The sequence below is a fragment of the Labeo rohita genome, chromosome 11 (assembly GCF_022985175.1).
Source record: "Labeo rohita strain BAU-BD-2019 chromosome 11, IGBB_LRoh.1.0, whole genome shotgun sequence".
Classification (NCBI taxonomy): domain Eukaryota; kingdom Metazoa; phylum Chordata; class Actinopteri; order Cypriniformes; family Cyprinidae; genus Labeo; species Labeo rohita.
Window position 1 is genome coordinate 2,755,941 of NC_066879.1, and position 22,381 is coordinate 2,778,321.

The 22,381-nt window shown below is 37.0% G+C and overlaps 1 protein-coding gene across 2 annotated transcripts in view; it reads right to left on the minus strand.

Annotated features, from left to right (window-relative positions):
• cdh4 (cadherin 4, type 1, R-cadherin (retinal)) overlaps positions 1–22,381 on the minus strand; it is a 262,132-nt gene that overhangs the window by 89,946 nt on the left and 149,805 nt on the right. For both annotated transcript variants that reach the window (XM_051123120.1, XM_051123119.1), the window contains one exon: positions 387–613. In XM_051123120.1, coding sequence (XP_050979077.1) covers positions 387–613 — 227 coding nt within the window. The remainder of the gene's footprint in view (positions 1–386; positions 614–22,381) is intronic.

Consider the following 22,381-nt stretch of genomic DNA (forward strand, 5'->3'; position numbering starts at 1 on the left):
CACGTGACAGCGCCGTCTGTGCATACATGCACGAGTGGGAGAAACCAAGTGTAATCAATTTAAAAGCTATAACTAGTTTTCAAATTTTGATGATTGCTTAAATGTAATAACATCTTGCTGTGTTATTGAATCTCGTTCTAGCTTGTGCTATATAGGCAAATAATTACACAGCACATCACCTCCCCCTCCGATCTCCCTAAAACCATGAACTCAATCAATGTATATTATTTCAAGCACTCCACTACTGAGCTGCTACACTCACTCACGGCTTTTCACAGTTGCATCATCATATACATAAAATTTTATACGAAAATAACGCAAATCAATTGCAGAAAACAGACAACTGACACAATCAGATATTCAGGAGCCACATAATTTGTCCTTGCCTGGTTAATAGGAGGTGATAGCAGGTGTCCGACGAGGGCCAGTTTAACAGTGGTCTCCCAGATATACCTGCCCGCGCTGTCTCTGGCCGTCACCATGAACTGGATGGGTTCGGTTAGATTCGTCACATCTTGCTCTGCGTAAAGAGAGCCATCCGGCCGAACACTGAACTTTGGGTCACTGCTCTCAAAAGAAAACTCCTCTATTTGCTGACAGGTTTCGAACTTCACTGCAAGGAAAGAGAGAAAGAGAAAGGGTAAGAAAACATTAAATAACAATGAAACTATCATTGCTGACAGTTGCAAAAACTGTTCAAAGCAATCTTATTTTTGGCCAACATGTTTCAATGCTCTTGCCCGCACATTTGTCATTGTCTATCTCCCCTACTGCGCTAGACTGCTTATTAAATAAAACATCACAGTTATATACTGTATAAACATATTGTAGATATTACAGTTAAGGTGGACAAGGCTTTATTGATTCAATACTTCATTCAGCCACATACAGACCTACAAATAAATAAATGAAATGAATTATAAATGTAATAAATGACGAAAAATCCAATAATATAAGCAACGTACTGGATAACATGTAACATGAATGTAAGAAACCATTTGTTGATAATGTTTGCAGTGTATACCAAAAAGACTACTTTGGGATTCTCTTAATAGACTCCTCTGACAGAAGAAGTGTTAAAAATTCAGTTTCTCTTAAAACTAGTGAAGATAGCAAACAGAATGAGTGAGTCATATGCTTTCTCCCGCTATGGTTGTTTGGAAAGGGTTCTGGTCAACAACAGCAGATGGTCCGTTCAGTTACACCTGAGGGAAAGTTCCACAGCTTCAGCTCTACTTAAAGTGAGCGAGCGAGCAAGTGAAAGAGAGAGAGAGAGCACCATGTGCCATGTCTAGATTAATCACAGTTTAAATATTAGAGCTCTATTTCACATTTAGCAGAAGTTCAGTCGTAGAACTTTAGTAGACCATTTATGGTAGACCGTTTTTTTTTTTTACAATTTGGGCTGTAGTACATATTTCTTAGGTTAAAGGAATAGTTCACCCCAAAATGAAAAATGTGGTGAAAATTTACTCGCCCTCAGGCAAGCCTAGATGTAGGTGAGTTTGATTCTTGATTGGAACAGATTTGGAGAAATGTAGCATTACATCACTTGCGTGCCATTGGATCCTCTGGGGTGAATGGGTACCGTCAAAACACCTGATCCACACAACTCCAGTCCATCAATTAATGCCTTGTGAGGTGAAAAGCTGTGTGTTTGTTATTTGTGGATTACTGTGATGTTTTTATTAAACTCTCGTTCTGACGGCACCCATTCACTGCAGAGGATTCACTGGTGAGTAAATGATGTAATGCTAAATTTCCACACTTTTAAGGGTAAGTAACTTTTGAGCAAATTTTCATTTTTTGATAAACCATTCTTATCTACTTCTGTATAGACATATAAATGACAGATTTTTGTCTTTAAAAACCTACTGAACATTTCCACTGTTATTGCTTAGGGAGAAAAAATGTTCACTCAACACATATTGACATTAGCAGGGTGTGTTGTCAGAATGCAACCTGCCATTACATTTACATTTATGCATATGTCAGATGCTTTTATCCAAAGTGACTTACATTACATGGAAAAAGGTAATTGCTTTGTCCCATTAAATTGCAATTCAAAATCATATAAACTTAGAAACAGCATTTAAAGAGCAGCTCATATGGGTTTTCGAAAAATATATTTTTTTGCGGTTTACCTGACAGTTTACGTACTCATCCTTCAGTTGTAAACAGTCTGCAAAGTTGTTAAACATAAAAGTGCATGATAAATAAATATATTGTCTCTCAAAAGAAAGAGTCGACTTAACAAGCTGTTATATTTTCAAATTTACCGATTTATGTCACTAGGTAACACATTAGCATAATCCCGGCCTGACCTGCCCACAAACACTTCCACTAGTTAAGTGTGTTTACATCATGTCGAGGCTGTGTTCTGCACTGTGAAAGCAAGCTTGTTTTGTTTTCATTGCCGAAAGATGATAATGTGAAGAATCGGTGATTAAAATCCATTTTTTAAATGACATCACAGCGATACAATGCTCATAATTTTACTTCTGCTTCTTTAATTTTTGCGAGTTCAACACAGGATTCGCTGAACATAAAAGATAAGTCTGTACCTTCTTTTTTTGGACCGACAACCATCTTCCAACCACAATCTGTAAGTATGATTAATACGTTATGTATTAATACGTTATACATTTTCAGTTGAGTGCTCAAAATTTCAAGGTTTTTGTGCTAATATGTGATGTATACACCAATTTGGAGTAGACATCACAGTGGCGTCACTTGCAGCTGCGGGTGCATAGCGGATGCAAAAAAACACACTGGTAACACGTGGAGGTAAACGGGAAAAATCCATGGAATAAGAGAAAAAAATATTTTAAATATTTATTTTTTGGAATGCAAATAATTTTATAGAACACTGCCGTCAAAGACGGACATACTATGGATGAAAACTGCTATGATTACTCTACTTTTAAAGCATGAATTTGATTTAAACAATAGGTCCACATAATATTTACATATGCTGTTCATAGGGGATGTATTGTATTAGCCCTACAGTTACAGCATGAAATATTATTTAAACTTATTACTACTAACATTTTTCATAATATTTATTTTATCTCACAATTCTGACTTTTTTTCTCAAAAATGCAAGTTTATATCTCCTAATTCGGACTTTATAACTTGATTTAATTCAAAAACAGTGAGGGGAAAAAGTCAGAAGTGTGGGATATAACCTCTACTTCTGAGCCGAAGGGAAAAGAGAGAATGACGAGATGTTTTTCCTTATTAGAATTGTGAGATATAATCTTGGAATTGTGAGAATAAAGAATTTTAAAATATAAAATCAAATGTACCTTTTTTTGTTCTTTTACTCCATAGACTGTTTAGACTTTTTTGCTCTGCCACTGCCACTTAAAAAACAACCACAAAAAAACATCATCCCTGTTTCGGATCTGTAAGACTATCCCACAATCTAACATCAATTTTGTTGAATAACAGTGCTAATGGCTGGGTGACAAGCTCTTGTAATATGTGGAGAACATTTTGAAAATGACATCTAATCAATCTAATCCTTCTTTTTAAATCTAACCATGTCCATGTAATTCTCTCCCGGGCTTTCAGCAAACATGATGGGCGCGCATCCTGAATGTTTACAAACCGATAATTAATCTATACTGTCTTACTGAAATAGTTCTGATAATTCACTGTGAACCCATTACTTCCTAAAAATGTGTCGATTAATGTAGCCTGTTGTTGTTCTAATTTGTTTAATAATAAAGAATGTAGATATATTTTTGGTTTACAAACTGTATTGTTTCATCAGTTAGTCACGTTAGCACTTGTGTTTACAGTTTAGCAGCTAAACTTTAGCTGTGGCCACGATTCACTAGCATACAGAAAGACGAATCACAACAGACTTGGCCAGCTGACCAATCAGAGCAGAGTATGCTTATGAAAGGGAGGGGTTTACCAACCTTAAGCTCAGAACTGCTTTGAACAAACTGTTTCGAAATCATTGCAAAATGATTCTAACATTAAATGTTGTGACGAGTCGACTGCCTCCCCCCCTTATTGTCAGCTGCACCCCGTCGGTAATCGCCGCCCTTCACCAGGCTCCCGACGGGAGTGGGCGTGTGGGAGGAGGAGGGGCGCTGAAACATCCAGGTCTGGCGGCGTGTGATGGGGCACACCTGATGTGAATGAAGCCTCATCACCGCCGCTGTTAAAATGCCGAGCGCGCCTCTCCTCAGGAGACCGGTCTCTTCCCCGTGCATGCACGCTGGTGTCCTCGTGGGTCCAGGAAGGGGTGAAGAGGGAACCAGCGCCGCAGGACGAGTTGCCGGACCCCGCGGGTTCGGATGAGGACCGCACCCGTGACGGCTGACGGGCCAGGTTGCCGGGCCGTTTCATCCCCCAGAAGTACCGCAGAGGTGGAGGAGGACGATGCCGCTAGAGAAGCCGCTGCCCCTCGCACCCCGGACCTGAGCGGGGAGCGCGTGCGGCCGCCGGACTCCGCCCCTTACCTGGACCCTTCCCTTCGGAACACTACCCCTCCTTCACGGAACCCCGTCACTTCGAGGACACCAGATCCCCCTTTTATTTTTGGACACTTTTTCCCCCTTTTTTGGACACTTTGTGTTTTATTGTTTAATAAAAGCCTCTCCGAGGCCTGACGTCACACCCACTGTGTCTGTCGCTTTGCTCCGCCCCCGTGACAATGTTTATTCTTAGAAAAGTTTTCGACCTTGGAAGCATTTAAACCTGTTGTAGGGGACTCCAACACAATATTAGGACACTTTAAAATACCATATGACCTTTAAAACATTTGTGACCCAATAGTATAACTTAAAATTTGGGTTAAGAACAGAACTCTCAAAAAATGATTTTAATTTAAGATGTTTTTGACTTAATTTCATAATTACAGAGACGTAGCCCTTGTGGCAATCAGCCCTAGTCTCCTCTATACTTTAGTGACACTTCAGCTGCATATTGTTCCGACAGTGTTCAGTCTTCGCAGACTTCCAGTACTAGCGGGTCAAAGCGTTCCAAATAGATTTGAGTGCCGCTTCTCTCATCTCTTTTCTTCCCTCGGGATTGAAAAGAAAGAAAGATGGAACTAAAATCACTTCCTACTGATTTTATCTCTCTTCCACAATCCCACTGATAACAAGACAAATTGATTTCATAAATCACCGGGGGGACCAAGTCACTTGTTAAGAGTGCTGGGTGAAAATGTAAAAAAAAAAAAAAAAATAAAATAAAATACAAAAATAAAACTGCCGTGAAATATCTTGCACGAGAAGCTTTTTATCAAGCCATCTATCCAATTTACCACACGGTTTCCTGCCAGAAGATGCACCAAAACAACAGGCTAATAAAGCGTGGAATCCATTTCACCAATTGCGGCATGGCTTGATCAACGCTCTAGAGTTTCGTCTGGTGAATAATTGCAAATGGGAGGGGAAGAGGCCAATATGCAGTTTTCAGAATGAGCACCAAACCACTGACACATGAAAGCATGCTGCCTATTTTAACAAGCTCTGCTCAAAGCGAAAAACAAAGTGCATCATACTGGGAGAATAATAACATTTTACTCTGTCAGTTCTCCTGGAGATGTCTAGAAGATTTAAATCACGAATCAGAGTGATTTTGCTATTTGGCAACTGTCACGAATGGTCTGAATACACTAATTGCAGCCTGTTGTTGATGGAAAAATTGTTAATTTAATTTTTTTCCCCCTTCTTTACTAAGCATCAACAAAAACATCTGCCAGCAGGGAAAGATTAAAAAAACATGATAAAAAAGAGAGATGGATGTTTCTGTGAGGCAACAACGGCAGTCAATGTTTTTGAAAATTAGGCTAATTTGCCTTAATGGAATGAGCTAATTATTGTCATTGAAGGCTTTTTGTCACTCCACAACTGACATACAGAGGGTAAACCTGCGGATCAAGGGACAGAGGCTAAACCTCGAGTGAAAAACACTAAATTCACTAAAGTTGCCCTGCATGATATTGTTTTTTTATAGGATGGGATGTTGGCATGGGAATACAAGATTGGTCACCCTCAAAGTGTGTGGTTCAAAAACAACAAGCCCAAAGACGATGCCAAACCAGAATTCTCTTTTACTCTCTCTGTCTTGGTCTCTGTCCTGTTTTCATAATGACAGACAGGGTTGTATAGACATGTGCCTACTTGTCTTTGCTTCAGATAAAAAGCATGTGAAAATAAAAGTCAATTTGCTGATCTCTTCATGCATGCTAAACAAAAACCAGCTAGCATGATTCGACAAATCTGATTGGTTGACTATGCACCAATCTGCTTGGAGCTTTCAGGCAGATTGGTGCATATATACCATCCGCAGGCATGCTGCTGTAACATAGCATTTATGTGACCCTGGACTCTGGTCTTAAGTAGCACGGGGATATTTGTAGTCTAAATTGTGGGTCTAAATTATTGTATATATTATATTGTAATATATTGTGTATATATATATATATATATATATATTAAGTAAAAATCATGTTCCATGAAGATATTTAGCAAATTTTTAACTGTAAATATATCCAAACTTAATTTTTGATTAGTAATATGCATTGCTAAGAACTTCATTTGGACACATTTAAAGGCAATTTTCTCAATAATAAGTAATGTTATACTCCTTTGTCAGTGAGAAACGTGTTTAGAATCAGCACATGATCACTGTCAAGTGGGCTTTGCTTTCAAATGCGCAACTCACGGCATGTCACTCACTCGCTGTTCTTCTGCTGGCAGTTATCAAACACCGTTGCATTACTGCAGGCGCCCCCTTCTGGATTAAGGGTGAATTGCCTGTGTTCGTTGTAAGGCCTCATGCAACAAACCGAGATGCCCGTACCGTGACGGTTCGGTATGAATACATGTATTGTTACACCCCTAATTAATAGGCTTCTTTTAAAAACTGTGGAGTGGTCTCTTACCGGTAAAAGCCAGAATGCTGTTGCCTGTGTGAACAGCATATTTGTGTATTTACCGGTAAAGACATACAGGCAATTTTACGGCAATTTACCAGGACTGCTGTGTGAAAGGGGCTAATGATTCACTCATTAAAATGAAGTTTGTTTCTGAATGAATCATCTATTTTGAAAAATCCTCTTTTCATATTTGCTTTTTGTTATACTGTGGCAAGTTTGATGCAATAAAAAAGACCTTTTTTTGTGCAAGTAAGAAGGTTCTTGGAAAAGCAATTCAAAACAAGCTGAAATGTGGCCATGGAAGTACAAAAATCCAGTATGATATTCAATTACAATTTCTCATTCAAGACAGAAGCTTTAACTGCAGCACACATTAATAAAAACAACAACAACAGCAAAAATCAATAATCGATTGACGTTTCAGACTGCACACAGCAGCTTTATTGAAACTGCAATTCAGATTTTAGACTGTGAAGGTCTAATGTGTAAGACGAAATATTGACCAAGAAGAAAGAATAAGAAAAAAGGGGCAAAATATAGTTGACCATGTGTGAGTGTATGACAATGAGTATGTTACAGATAGCGTCTAGACGGATAGATGGATGGATGGACGGACGGACAGACAGAATGATAGACAGGCAGAAGGACAGTCAGAATGAGGAATGCACAGAGAAAAGAAAAAAAATATAGCCAGGAGCAACTGTACGATGATGGGGATAGAGTGGCTGTGAGGTGTGTCCTCTCCATGTGCAGGCCTACAGTACAGGTTAAGACAGTTCAGGAGAGCTGCAGCGTTTGATGTTCTCTGCAGGCTCCCCTGAAGGTCATTCAGCCCTGCGCTCACAAACAGAACAACATCACAAACTCAGGAGCTATACAACCTGCACTTTGCCTTACTAGGTGGTGTGTGGACACAGAGAGGTGCGTCGAGGTCATCTGGAGCTGAAGATGAAGCCTTTTCATGAATCAACTGTAAGTGGAAAAACAACTCCTGCAATATGGATAGGATTTTGAGGGACGAAGGCATCAGTTTTGTGGTTTTTACTTGATGCCTGAAAGCTTTAGGTTTATCTGTAAGCTAGAGTACTGTACACCTAAACCTTGCCTCGCAAATTCACTTTAAACAGACAGACACATTTAAAATTTAGTCTCTCTCTTCCGGGGGGAAAATAAATGAAAAATATTGATAGTGCATCTTGTGCTACACACATTTTTTGTCTAATAAAATGCTCTTTGGAATAAAAAGATCCCCAGCTAAATTATAAATACTGTACCGCCATTAACAAATCTTTAGCATTTTATCTATTTACTTTTTTCCCAAACTAAGAATCTGATACTAGTAGATACTAGTAGTATTTTGACTGCTATTACTGCAAGTGTGAATTTTCTAGGCTGTGGTGTTCGCTAATGGCTATTGATGATATTGACAAGCGATAAGCCCTTCAAACGTCCTGTTTCAGCTTCCTGTTTCAATCGGAAATATGCAAACACAATTCAGGTTGGCTGTCAATAACATCAAATGTCATTGGTTTTCTCTTTTTTCCCCCAGAGCCGAGAGTTGAAGAATGTTCAACTTTGGGTAAAACACAGCACTCATCACTGTCGCTTTTTAGTCAGCCGTCCAATCACAGTGGAAGATGGGTGGGACAAATTCCACAAAGACAGCAACAGATGACAAGAAGAAGCAAAACAAAGGAACAAAATCATTTAAAACAAGAGCCAGAGCAAGTAGTTTATATTGTGTAAACATTTTTATATTCATAAATAAATTATCTGCAAATCAGATTCTAGATATTCTGTATTACAGCAGCCAAAGTGTCTGTGGTGTTAATTTTTTCAGAATATTTCAGAATATAATTCAGAATATTTCCAAATAAAATAAAACAAAACAAAATCTTTTTTTTTTTGGTGCTTTTTGTTCTTCCAAGGCCTTACAGCCTAAGAACTCTTTCCCCACTAAAGAAGAAAAAAAAAAACCCTTTAAGAGTATTGAATGACATGAGGGCATAAACAATGTCAGAATTTTTATTTCCAGCTGAACTATCGCTTTTTAAATGTTCCCTGCATAAATGGTGGCTGCAGAAAAAAAGGGTATTGTGTTAATGTCTGTGCAGGAATAAAAGATAGTCCTTCCCATTACCCCATGCCTGATCAGGTCCACCTGCCGCTCCACTGCAGGTAGTACTGGGAAAAAGGGGCATGACATTCACAAAGACATTCACACACTCACAACTGCACAGTGCAGATGTGTGCGTGCGCATACACACACAGACACGTGGCAAGGTCTTCAGGTCTGGTACTGGAGGGCTGCATTGTTCCGCTTGACTGACGGAGGAATAATGTACGGCGGCACAGAACTCTCTGTACGACCAGCGGACCCGCACAACACAAAGACAGGGGGACAGTGAGGGCACCAAACTGTTACCCTCCCACACACGCACCAACCCAGACACACGCAAGCGGGTCCCCCCTGACCCAAACATTCTGTCACTTTTGACAATGGTGGTTATGCTTGATGAAGCGAAGTGGGTTATAACACTCTGAGTCGGTGCTGCTCTTCACAGTCTCGTAATGGTGAAAATGTACTGCGTGTGAGTAATATGACATTCGCAGATGTGGCTGTCATATTATGCGCTCAGGATGTTGAGTAAACATTTTAATATGTTGTTTCGAGGCTTTCCCTTCGGAATGACAAATCTAACAAGCTGTAAAGTGTATTGATAGGTCTGGAGTTTGAGGGGTAGCTTGTGTCTGTGCTGTTCTCGTACGATTATTCAAAGGTTTGAGGTCAGTATGATTTTTTTTTTTTTTTGCAAAAAAGCATGGATGCATTATATTGATCAAAAGTGGCAGTAAAGATGGTTATAATGTTACATGAGATTTTCATTTCGTAATTGTGAGTTATAAAGTCAGAAGTGTGACTTTTTTTCTCAGAATTGCACGACAAACTCACAATTCTGCCTTTTTTCGCAAAAAAATAATATTTTATGCAGAATGGATGCATTAAATCAATCATAAGTGGCAGTTAAGATGTTTATAATGTTACAAAAGATTTTCTTTTCGTAATTGAGAGTTATAAAGTCAGAATTGTGTTTTTTTTTTCAGCAAATAATAATATTTTTATGCAGAATGGATGCATTAAATCGATCAAAAGTGGCAGTGAAGATGTTTATAATGTTACAAACGATTTTTTATTTCAAATAAAAGCTGTCATTTATGGAAGCCCGTTTCAGTCACTGAATTAAAAAAAAAAAGTTATTGCAATTTTTTATCTCACAATTCTGACTTTTCTTAAAAATTGCATGATACAATTTTTTTTTTTTTTTTTTTTTTTTAGAAAAAAATAATACTTTTGTGCAGCAAGGATGCATTAAATCGATCAAACGTGTCAGTAAAGACATTTATACTGTTACAAAAAAAAAAAATTCATTTCAAATAAATGCTGTTTTTATTCATCAAAGAATAAAAAGGGTAGCCCAGTTTCCTCAAAATATTATGCAGCACAACTGTTTTTGGCTCAAACTATCTGCCACTTTTGACAATGGTGTTTATGCTTGATGAAGTGAAGTTGGTTATAACACTTGCAGCCGCACTTCGCCAGATTGTAATGGTGTAGTTTTTTAATGTGACATTCACTGATGTTACTGTCATATGCTCAGGACATGTCGAGTAAATATTCTAATACACTCTTTTCACAACTTTGTCTTTGGAATGATAAAATCTAACAAGTTGTAATGTGAATTGATAGGTCTGGAGTTTGAGAGGTAGTTTGTGTTGGGAAAACAAGCAACTGCGGAGAGATCGGACGTGCTTCAAATCCTCCTCAGAAAACCACATGTCTGGACTGCTAATTAGTGTGAATGAACCAAAACACTTGTTTTTTTTTTCTTCTGCACACAGCACTTTTTGTGCAATGTTACTAGGTGCCTGAGATACAAATATGGTGTAAAAGAACACCTATCTTCCCTGTACTATTTATGTTTCTATCTGAAAAAGCTCTCGAGAGCCATCTTTTAGTCTTTAGCCTTGATCAGCGAGGTCCTGCAACGCCAAGGAGAACTTAATCAGCAGGTCTTGACACTTTGTCCACAAATCAGAGGACGAAAACATTTAAGTGAGTTCACAACCGTGAACCGAACCACCTTTTCTGAGCCCGACGGGCCGACGGCCTGGAGTACAAGAACTGTATGACTAGTTGTTTTCCTCCTTCTTGAATATACTGGAGCATTCGTTCTCCTTTGGGCAGTTTTGCACTCGACAAAGAACAGCCATCCTCAGCTTCCCCGCTGCCATGTGGCAGTATATTTTGAGTATGCAGTTTAATTAGCCTAGTTTCCGGAGGTTTTAAATGTGCAGTGTTATTTTAAAGCAGCATAAACTTCGAAAGCACACGCACAATGCTTTGGTAAGGGTCACGGCATTATTACACTACAAGCTTATTATTATTATTACAAACTCAATCAAATGCTAGCAGTATACATTCATTAAAATACTCCCACTGAGTGCAAAAACAACTAACCAACTGCACACCGATAGACACATTTTCTCTACTAACAAGCAAGGTGTTTATAAGCAGCATGGTGCCAGAATGCTATAAGTCATCGCAATCGGTGGTCTTCTGAAACATATAGAATATTAAACAAAAATAACCTCAATAAAACACTAAAAAAGGTATTTTTGTGGCAATTTTTCAGAAAAAAAAGTCCTTCGGGGATAGTGAAAAACCGCCTTAAGGACATGGCCGTGTTTTCAGGCACTGAGTGTTGATCTGCTCCTAAAGGGGAGAATCTGGACACTGCAGATCTCTTTTCCGTCTCTTATCTCAGAATTGGTATAGAAGGATGTGGTTTAGGCCCCAGGAAAATAGAGCGGACATGAGATAAAGAAGTTGTGCGGAAGCGCCGAGAAGTAGAAACAATTAAAAGAATGGGAAACGAACATCAGTCGGAGGTGTCAAAGTGATTAATACACCTCATTGGCATGAAAGAAAGGAGTGTGTTTCTTACAAAAACATTAGTCACGCTGACATCCTATTGGGTGCATTCTTTTGAATTGGTTCTTTTTAATAAACTGGCTGAACCCATTTTGCAGACTGGCATGAATTAAACCCAAGTTATCAGTTGAAAGTGAATCAGTTGAACTGACTGAAATGTTTGGATGGATTACAGAATTAATCGCTCACTCAATTGATCACGTCCAACTAGAAATGAACCAAAACCTTTGAATGTGCCGACCCCAAACCTCGAGGCATTCATTTAAATTCATTTAGCTAATAGGCTGATTCATGCTAGGTTTGCCTTTAAACTGCGTATTTTCAGGTTATAAATGTGCATTTTTAATGGGTACTATTTTTACACTTATTATTGTTTGTATGTTGGTACTACAACTGCAAAATAATAATGTGGACAATGCAAAGCAATATACTTGTTACAAACCTATTTTTATTCTAAAAGTGAGATAAAAACAGTGCACAGACACAATGTAATTAGTGTGGCAATAACAAATGAAGCAGGGAAACACTTTACACTAATTACAGCAAACTATCTAATTTACACAACATAAATGAAAACATGATAAACAGGACTTTAACTAAATAACTATTTAAGTAGAGAAACAGGTGGCCATAGAGGGGCATCTGGGAATACTTTTTTTCAGGAAGACACAAATCTCTAAATCATTCTAAAACCGCAAGATTAAAACAAACAGTTTGAATGAAACGCAAATGACTTGAACATCCCACATTCAATTAGTCATGATCAGCGTTTTTTTTAAACAGAGCCTCAAGAGGGTTCTAAGTGGTCATCGGAAAAGTTTAGGAAAAGTGTAAATAAATAAATAAAAATTAAAGTAATTTAAATAAAAGTTAACACTTAGCAAATCTGACAATTTCTGTTTTATTCTACATCACTATAAAAGTATTAAATATATGTATATTTTGGGTGGTGGCTCCTTGAATACATCATTTCTAGTGGGTCTGATGCATGAAAAAAAAAAATTGCAAACCAAAACATTACCTACACAAATCTTCACAATATAAAAGTCATGGCCTTTCTCACACCCAATTGACCACAGAGCATTCTTTAGAACTGTTCGGCAATTTCCGGTGTAGCTCATTTCATATGTGTTATATATAGGTGGAGACTCTTCAAACTACTCTCCTGCCTCGCTTTTATCATGAACTGAGAAAAAAATAATAATTGCAACATCGTAAATGATGATAGTGGCATGAACATTCAGTTTCATATTATTTAACAACATATAATAAAAGCCTGGTAATCCAAGGAGAGTACATAGACACTATTTACATGCTGACAACTAAACATTGTCATAACTGGTTAGGCTAACGTTAGCAAGCTAGAGATGCTTCTCTTCAACGACATCTTAATAGTATTTTTGATAATCAGTAACTTGCCTTTATAGTCATGAACACATTTTTTAAATCTTGTAATATTTCAAAGCCTTTATTATTTTTCAGTTCTACAGCTGTGCAGTAAAATTCACTTTAAAAATTCACTTTTTTTATTCATAAAGACGACATGAAAAAAAAATGCTTTTTCATGGAAAACAACGACTTTTTAGGATGAAAATGACATGAAATTACCCTTAACCAGAAGACAGCAGTAGAGATTCACTCATTGGCTGCAGCAGCCATTTCAACTCCCATAGTTTTTCACGTCTTGCTTTTCAATTTATTATAAGGTTACTAGTATAATAAATATTAGGGATGAGGAGCGAGTACAGCATTATCTGTATCTGTATCTGTATCTGTTAACCATATGAATTATCTGTATCTGTATCTGTACTCGGAGTGGGCGGGGCCTAACCCGGAAGTGGGTGGGATTTAACCTGGAAGTGGGTCATGTTGTCTTGAAATGGGCGGGGCTTTAACCGGTATGTTATTTTAAGCAAGATATGGGTTGATCAGAAATTGTTATATTTATTGCTGATTAGAAAACTATTTACATGACAGCATCAGCATTGAGCTTCAGATCAGTGGTTTTGATCATGATAACAAACAAACTATATACAGAACAAGTTTTGCAACAATGAATACAACACATGCGGTTGCAATTATGAAGTAAAATGTAAGGAACAAGAGTTTTCATTTCAACATAACTTTCTTTTTTTAACCTTGAGCAGTGTGATTTTTTATTTATTTTATTTATCTTTTTTATTTTTTTTATTTCCACACCAGGTATGTGTGTACTTGTTTTTGCTACATAGTGGGGACCAAATGTCCCCACAATGATAGTAAAACCTGAAATTTTTTGACATTGTGGGGACCGGCCTGCGGTCCCCACAATGTTAAAAAATGATTAAAAATAGTAAATGATGTTTATCTGAAAGTGTAACGATGCAAACATGTTTTCTGTGAGGGCTAGGTTTAGGGTTAGGGTTGGGTTAGGGGATAGACAATATCGTTTGGTCAGTACAAAATCTATAGAAGTCTATGGAAAGTCCCCACAATTCACAAAAACAAACATGTGTGTGTGTGTGTGTGTGTGTAACTAATTAATTTGTAATACCACTACTTCCTTTTTTTATTTATTTATTTATTTATTTATGAAATACAGAAAGAAAGTGTCAGACACTCAGTGCGTGAAGTAAAAAAAACTGGTCAGAGCCAGCTGACGGTTTAAAAAAGAAAAAAAAACAGGCAGAGACGCGAGTCGCTTTTACCAAGCACCACGTCTGAACAAACCCCACGTTTACCAAAACTCTACTGGTTAAAAAGTAAGTACTACAAACAAACCAAAGTAAAAAACAAACCTGAAGCTGAAGAAACCCTAAACGTTAACGGAAAAAAACCCGCAAACCTGAGTGACTGAGGGAGAGAACAGGTCGTTCTTGAACGATTCGTTCATTTTGAACGAATCTTTAATGTGACTCGGGACGAACGAGTCGCCTCGGAGAGTGATTCGTTTAGTCGCGCATGCGCAACATCCTATTAGGTTCTGTACTGGAATTAGTTCACCTGTTTTAGAGTCGTTCGTTCACCTTATGGGGCTGTCACGTGATGAACGAACGACTCAAACCCGAAAACTTGTCAGATAAGAGGCGAGGTGAGCGAATCATAGACTAAAGACCCAGGTAAACAATGAATAAATCTTTTCTGTTTCTTATAGCATTATAGTTTTGTTTTGTTTGTAGTGTGATCAACGTTTGTGTAAGCAGTAGATGTGTTAGGGAGGTAAAACGTAACATTTTAATTATATTTTGCTAAAATGAACGAAATGAACGAAATGACTCGAAAAAAGATTCGTTCATTTTGCTGAACGAAACTCAAAGGACCGAGTCGGTAAAATGATCCGAACTTCCCATCACTATTCTCTGTATGTGTGAGCAGAGCGGGACACAGCAACACAATAAATCTGTACGTGTGTAGGGGAGGGGCGCTGTGACTAGCCTATCACAGAACGCAGACACAGTAAACTACCCAATGAGAATTTTTATTCAATCCGAGCACAGATATTGACTCGTATTACTCGTATGATACTTGTACTCGGCAAAAGTGCTTTATCCGTGCCGGATACTCGTTTCAGCCGAGTATCCGGCTCAACTCTAATAAATATTAGTACTTTTACTGCACTGAAGTATATAGTATAGCAAGTCATTAAAATAAATAAATAAATAAGCAAGCTCAGACACAAACAGTCTATATGGGTGAATTATTTAAATACGTATATATATAATTCACTACAAATTAAATAAGTTAATTATTAATGGTAAGAATTAAATATGAATCAATATGAATTAAAAATATTTTATATTTAATTTAATAACTACATCTTTCAACATACATTTAATAACAGTTTTATCTTGAACTGTAAAAGCTTTTAAATAGCCTATATTTAATTAACACAAACTTGATGCTGTAGTTTTGTTACTCTGAATTTAGTCTGAATCATTTAATGCACAGCTCTATTTCTGACATCGGCTTGTCAGATGTTTCGGTCGGTTATTACTGTCAATCACATCAAATGACTTGTGCATATTTAGTGGATTTACTAATTTTTTTTTTTTTTTTTTTTGACATTCTTGAAATGGTATACATTGATGTTTGGTCCTCTTAGACCAGGGGTGCCCAACCTTGTTCCTGGAGACCTACCTTCCTGCAGAGTTTAGTTCCAACCTTGATCAAACACACCTGTTTGTAATTATCAAGTGCTCCTTCAGATCCTAATTAGTTGGTTCAGGTGTGTTTGATCACGGTTGGAGCTTGCAGGAAGGTGATCTCCAAAACATTTCTTCGAATTGTGAATGGAATATGTAGAGAAAATGAGCAAAGGACACTCCTATAACAACACAATACAGCTGAACGGAAATGACTGAGCTGGCTTGTTTAAAACAAGGAAGTAATGCGTGCATATGGTCAATTAGGGCTGTCACTTACGATTATTTTAGTAATCGGTCGATTACTAGAATGATTAATTGAGTGATCGGATAATAATTCATTTTTGTGTGGTAATTAATTAGACTTAAACGAACAAGCCTTGAAAATTACTTAGAATAGATATATAATAGCAACGAGGCAATAATAATTAGTTCAAATGAAGTACCAAAAGCAAGTAATCATATTGTTCTATCTACAAGTTTCCTTGTGGCCCAAGAGGCCTAGTGTTAAAAAGTGGGAGCGTCTTCCGGTTTGAAGTAAACAAGCGGGACGTGACACTCATTCATTCAACAGTTGACAGTAGTGATGGGCAAATGAAGCCTCGTGAAGTGCTGAGAATTTTCTCTGACTGTTTCAGGAAAAGATTCAAAGCTTTGAGTGTCGATTCAAGTTACGTGCACAAATAAAAGCCTAACAGTGTGTGTTTGTTTTTGATTTTTTGTCTCTGATAAATTAATTTAATTTTAATTGTGTTTAAAGTGACACGGCTTTCACTTCTTTTTTTTACGTGTTTAACGAGATCTGTCTGTCAAGTCAGGAGCGCTATACTGCATCATTACACAAAAATACTAACTACTGTTTTCAGTTGTTTATCATGTGCATAGTCTCCGAACTTTTGATCACCCCTTTTATGTTTAGATAGCACGAATAATGCAGCCTACCTTGTAGTAAAAGTGAGCACAGCGCAACTGTTCGGTTAAACTAACAGCAACTAAACTTGGTTACTCCGATGACAGCTACAGTACATTTGTCTTTTGTGCTCGACCATCTCACGATATTACAAAATAAATAAATGAATGAAAAACTTTGCTGAATTGATGAATTAATTGGTGAGTTAATATTGACTCAACAACATTTAATTCAAATGTCCACTTAATCTTTAATATCTGGCCACAGAAATGCTACAGACACTATATTTTTTTAAAATAAGTGGACATCAAAACGTGTAAACTAAGAGTGAGTGTTTGAGCTTTTATTTTGAAATCGCAATGAACAGATAGCATATTGAGAAAGATACTAATGTATTCTTGTGTGTTTGTGTAGGCTTTAAATGCTTTACCTTACAAATCTGACGAAATGGCACATGTTGCATTCCGAGATGAATGTTATAATAAACCCAAACTGATAACTGTTTGTGTGGAGCATCATTTCCTGTGAACGGAGATGCTCTGAGATGCATGTAACCTACACACATGCAAATAATTAAAGCACATATTAAACCTGCATCGCATATATTTAATTGAATCATAGCATTTGTGAATTCACAATAGCATTATTCTACATTATGGTTTTTGTCAATGGATTCTCGTCAATGGAATATGACAATTTTTTAAAATCAAGTACTCTAATTGAATCGAGGAAACGTGACAGCCCTACACCCCATGTTCACATGAAGATGTACAACAGCTCCGCACTGGAACAGCAAAGTGTTCATGTCACCTATCATATTTGTGCGACACTTTTTTAGTTGGTGTCTCTCCAGGCCTTTGTCTCAGCTTGTTTTAAGGAAGTATAGCCATCAGCCTCAAAGCTTTTCTGGGTGTTCATTTAAGTGTGGCGCAAGGACACTACAGAAGCCTGAAGCTACTGTAGTTTTGATCACCTCTCCGGAGGTACAAGATTACAAGTAAACAAGCAGAAGCAGCTCTGCTCAGCCGGCCAATTCACCTCAACATGCCGTTTGCATTCATACAAGCTGTAGAGTGTTGCCGAGTTTGATATATATGTACATAGACAAGGCACTCATCCCTATTCATAGAACATAAGTACACGCGTGATTATTCTGAAGACAAAAGCCAGTGAAAATGGAGGGCTGGGATGTTTGCGTTCTCTAATTCACAGTTCCCTTGTTGTGTTGAATAGTCTTAGACACTCAGAATATTTCCCCAGAAGGCACATTTGATAAATAATAAAATACACAGCACTCTTCTGTCAAGAAGGACTGACTGAAGTTTTGGGATGTTAGTAAGCTTTTAATTTGCGTTTCCCTCTGCCTAGCTTTATCTCTCTTTAACACTTTATTTTCTCAGCATTTCTCTCTACTTTCTTGCCTTTTTTTTCTTGAAGGCAAGTAATCCCAACTCCCTAAATGGAACAGCAGTTTTAATTTGCTGCTATCATTTCTACCAGAGGTCTGTGGATGTTGTATAGCCATCCTCATTTTTCCAGTCTTTTTTTTTTGCTCACTCATACAAACAAATACACATTTAAAAGAAGCGTAAAAATCCTCAAAACCACAAAAATACTGAAAAATATATATCTGCTGACTGGAGATTCGGTTTCAGAGTAAAACACACAAAAACACTTTGAAAGCCTTCATCAAATAAACTGACTTTGTGACTTGTGTCTGCAAAACTACATATTTTCAAAGCTAGCGGGCTGATGGGCTGTCTGAACGATTGGTCGACTTATCTGTGTGTATAATTGGGCCTGTCTCAGGTTCAGCGACCATGTTTCTGAGGGGGATTTTAAATAAGACACATTCTCATATTTGAAACAGCTGGACTGAATTCAAGGAAACCCATTTTTAGCTATTTCGAGCTCAGCACACTATCTTAAAAACACAGCACTCATAGTGGGATGTTTAAAACAACTGATGTCCATAGAAATGTGTGTGGCTGTGCGGCTGTTTTTCCGTGCAAACTTTCTCCCAGCTAAAGTAAAGCACATTGCCCATTTTAAGCAGCACTTCTAAAAAAATACCAAAGCGAACAAAGAATGAATCTAGATACACTAATCACCCTTACGAAAAAGACGTTTATTCAAGTGTGCTATTAACATACTTCTTTAAACTAAAACTAGGAAAGTCTACTTTTTTTTTCATGTACTTCTCAGAAATGTGCTTTATATACTTCTCAGAAATATACTTAAAATGACATTCAAGTATACTTGACCTATACTTAGAAAAAGTCTAAATATATTTGAGCTATACCTGAGAATCAGTGTTTTCATTGTTATACGCTAGGGGCGCTATTACATATCGTCAGTACAGAATTTTCAAAACACAAGTGAAGAAGAAACCGAAGCAACAGATGCTTCCACATGTAATCTAACACAATCGTCAGACGTAAAACAGCATCAAAACCATAGATTTTTAAAACTGTGTAATGTTATGGAATAAAATGTCAATCCATGAAGAGGTAATAATGACTGTCAAGCTTTGGGGTGTTGAAAATTTGAACAAACCTTTTGTTTAAAATGTTGTTTATTTATTTTATTTTTTTTGTTTATTTAATTTTATTTATTTATATTAAACTTTATAAAAAAGAATGCATGAAGCTAGAATAAAATGTTTTTGTTTACAAGAAGTTGCGCTGCTCTTTCTTTGATGTTTTGTATATTGAGATATTCATATAACAAAATATATACAAATTAATACCTAAATAGGGACATAGTAGTATACTTAAAGTATAATGTAAAGTTCACTTAAAGAAAACTTACGAGTATACCTGCAGTATAAAACTACTAAACTAGTAGTTTAATGAGAGTATACTTCAAAGTGTACTAAAAATGCATAAAAAATATTTATTAGTAAACCATCAGTATACCTATAAGTTCACTTTTAGTATAGTTGCAGTACAAAATAAAAACATAGATGTACTCAAAGTTTACGACTGTTATACTTAAAAGTATACTTTCGTATACTAGAAAGTGGGCCAATCTAGTCCCAAGGAGTACTGAAATAGTACACTTACAAATATACTACTAGTACACTGATATTTGTATACTTACTACATAAAGTATACTTAAAATTATACTTGAACTGTACTTAAGTATACTTAATAAAATAAACTTGAAGTATACTTCTTTTTGGTAAGGGCAATCTTACTAATAGTGGTCTAACAACCATGGTGACCCATCCATATTTGATATAGTTATCCAAGCTTTTTTTTTACAATTTCTCTCATTTTTTGCTGTCAACAAAATCTGTTAGACTGACTAAATGCTGTCAAATGTTCATGAAATATTTCTTTTTCACTCATAACTGTAAGTTTTCTTATGTCCAGATGATTAAATCTCCCATCTGTGCCCGCTGTCAAAGATTTACCAGCTCTGAACGGAAAACTGCCATTCAATACGTATCTATAATTTTGGTAGCAAAAAAGACTCATTGTTGGAACTGACAGGCGAAACTGGATGCATGTTCAAAGAAAGTCAAAATACTAGGGGAAGAATTCACTAGAAATGAATTGCACCCACTGACAGCCTTGCTTATTTGTTGTTTTTTAGCATCTGATTTTTAAGGTTTGTACAGCAAATAATTAAATAAAGCACGAAAGTGTAAAATTCAAAATAAATAGCTACAATAAAAAAATAACATTAAAATAAAACTGTGACTAAAAATATGTTTAAATAAAATATTTAAATATTTAAAATGTTTACCTGCATATCATATGCCATTATTTTTTATGTCAAAGGTTGAAAAGGTTGAAAAGTAACAAAATAGGTCTGGAAAAAAAAAATCCTGAAAATGTAACAATGTAAAAACAACAACAACAACAACAACAACAACAAAACTATGCTTATTAATAATAATGCATATCAAATAAATAATAAAATGCATGTTTGCACAGCAAAAAAAAAAAAAAAAAAAATTATATGAGTTATTCAAATTTCACTAATTTGACTGCAGATGATTAGTGAGTATGAAGAAATGGGGATTTTGATTAAAGTAAGAATGTGCAATCTACTGAGAATGAATAAATGAATGACAAAACAGATTTAAAAATGAGTGTCACTGGCCACAGCATGCCGTCTAGAGTCTAGTGTGATATGAATTGGCTGATTATTTGTTTATTTATTTATCTGTCCATTCAGCAGTACATATCCATCTCCTTCAGCCGAGCTACTACAATCTGATCCATCAGAGAGAAAACACCAGTGTGAAACGGTTTAATTATGTTGTCTTTTATTTCTAAAATATTCAGTCTAGCACCTTAGAAAGAGACAGAGAAAATCAATACCTCCCTCACCAGACCTGCAACACTCTAACGGTCAATGACGCACCTTTTAGAAATGAATCCATATTTGTCTCCTGGAGGTACCGTTTGAAGCGGCTGTGGCCTGTTCCAGAAATACACCCGTTTAGCTGAACATTACATTCATCTGCATCGTTCGACTTCTTGCTGCTTCTGAACAACGTTTCGTTGATGATGATTTATATAGCTAAACATGACAAAAAAAGATTAATGAAAGATCCCAAGGACATCGCATTTTCATCTCCTGAATGAGCTATAAACTGAAGTTAAAAGCGGAATAAACAAACAAATGAGCAGATTTACTTAAAAAGAAGTCATTTATTCGAAAATTATGTTTCCTGACCTATTTTTGTAGTGACTTCCGAAAGCCGGTTTCGCCTGATCAAGACGACAGGTGACAACACAGCATGTGAAGATATAGTTTCCACCTGCGCTCTGCCTGTTAAAGCATGCTGTGCGCTGGAGACTGTAAGCTCAAAGAACGCTATAAGACAGGAGTTTTGACCTTTCTGTGTCTAATTTACACATTCGCATACACACATGCAAATACACACACTCCCAAGGTTGCTCCCTCTGCAGGTTACTGTCAAAGCAATCTCTTCTTTTGCCATTTAGTGGCAGGTGGCCGTACTCGGGTCCACGGGGACACTCATTGTTTTCTCAAAGAGCAGCGGCACAATAGGTGTGACAGGCCTCCACCGTCTGACTATCTCTGGCTTCTCCCTGTGCAACGACTGCTAAGTTTTTTTTTTCTTATCAGATTCTGATCTCACCACGGAACAAAACCCCTTAAAGGTCAAATGCTCGCGTCTTTGCACCGCAGTATGTTTGCTTTCTTCTCTTTGTGATTTCCTGATTTCCTTTTTTTTCATCCATTGATCATAAAGTTGACCTTCCAAAGGACAAGCTCACTACAGGCCTTCCGGATCTCCACTGACTTTTGAAACAGCCTTTGTCTTCTTGATATGTATTTTTTTTTTCATCACGTTGTGCCGTACATGAGCTTTATATGCAAAAGCAATGCGATAAGTGTTTTGTTATTAGCGGCTAAGCTACTTTCATTCAATTGTCATCATGTCGGCTTCCCAGGCTTAAAGAAAC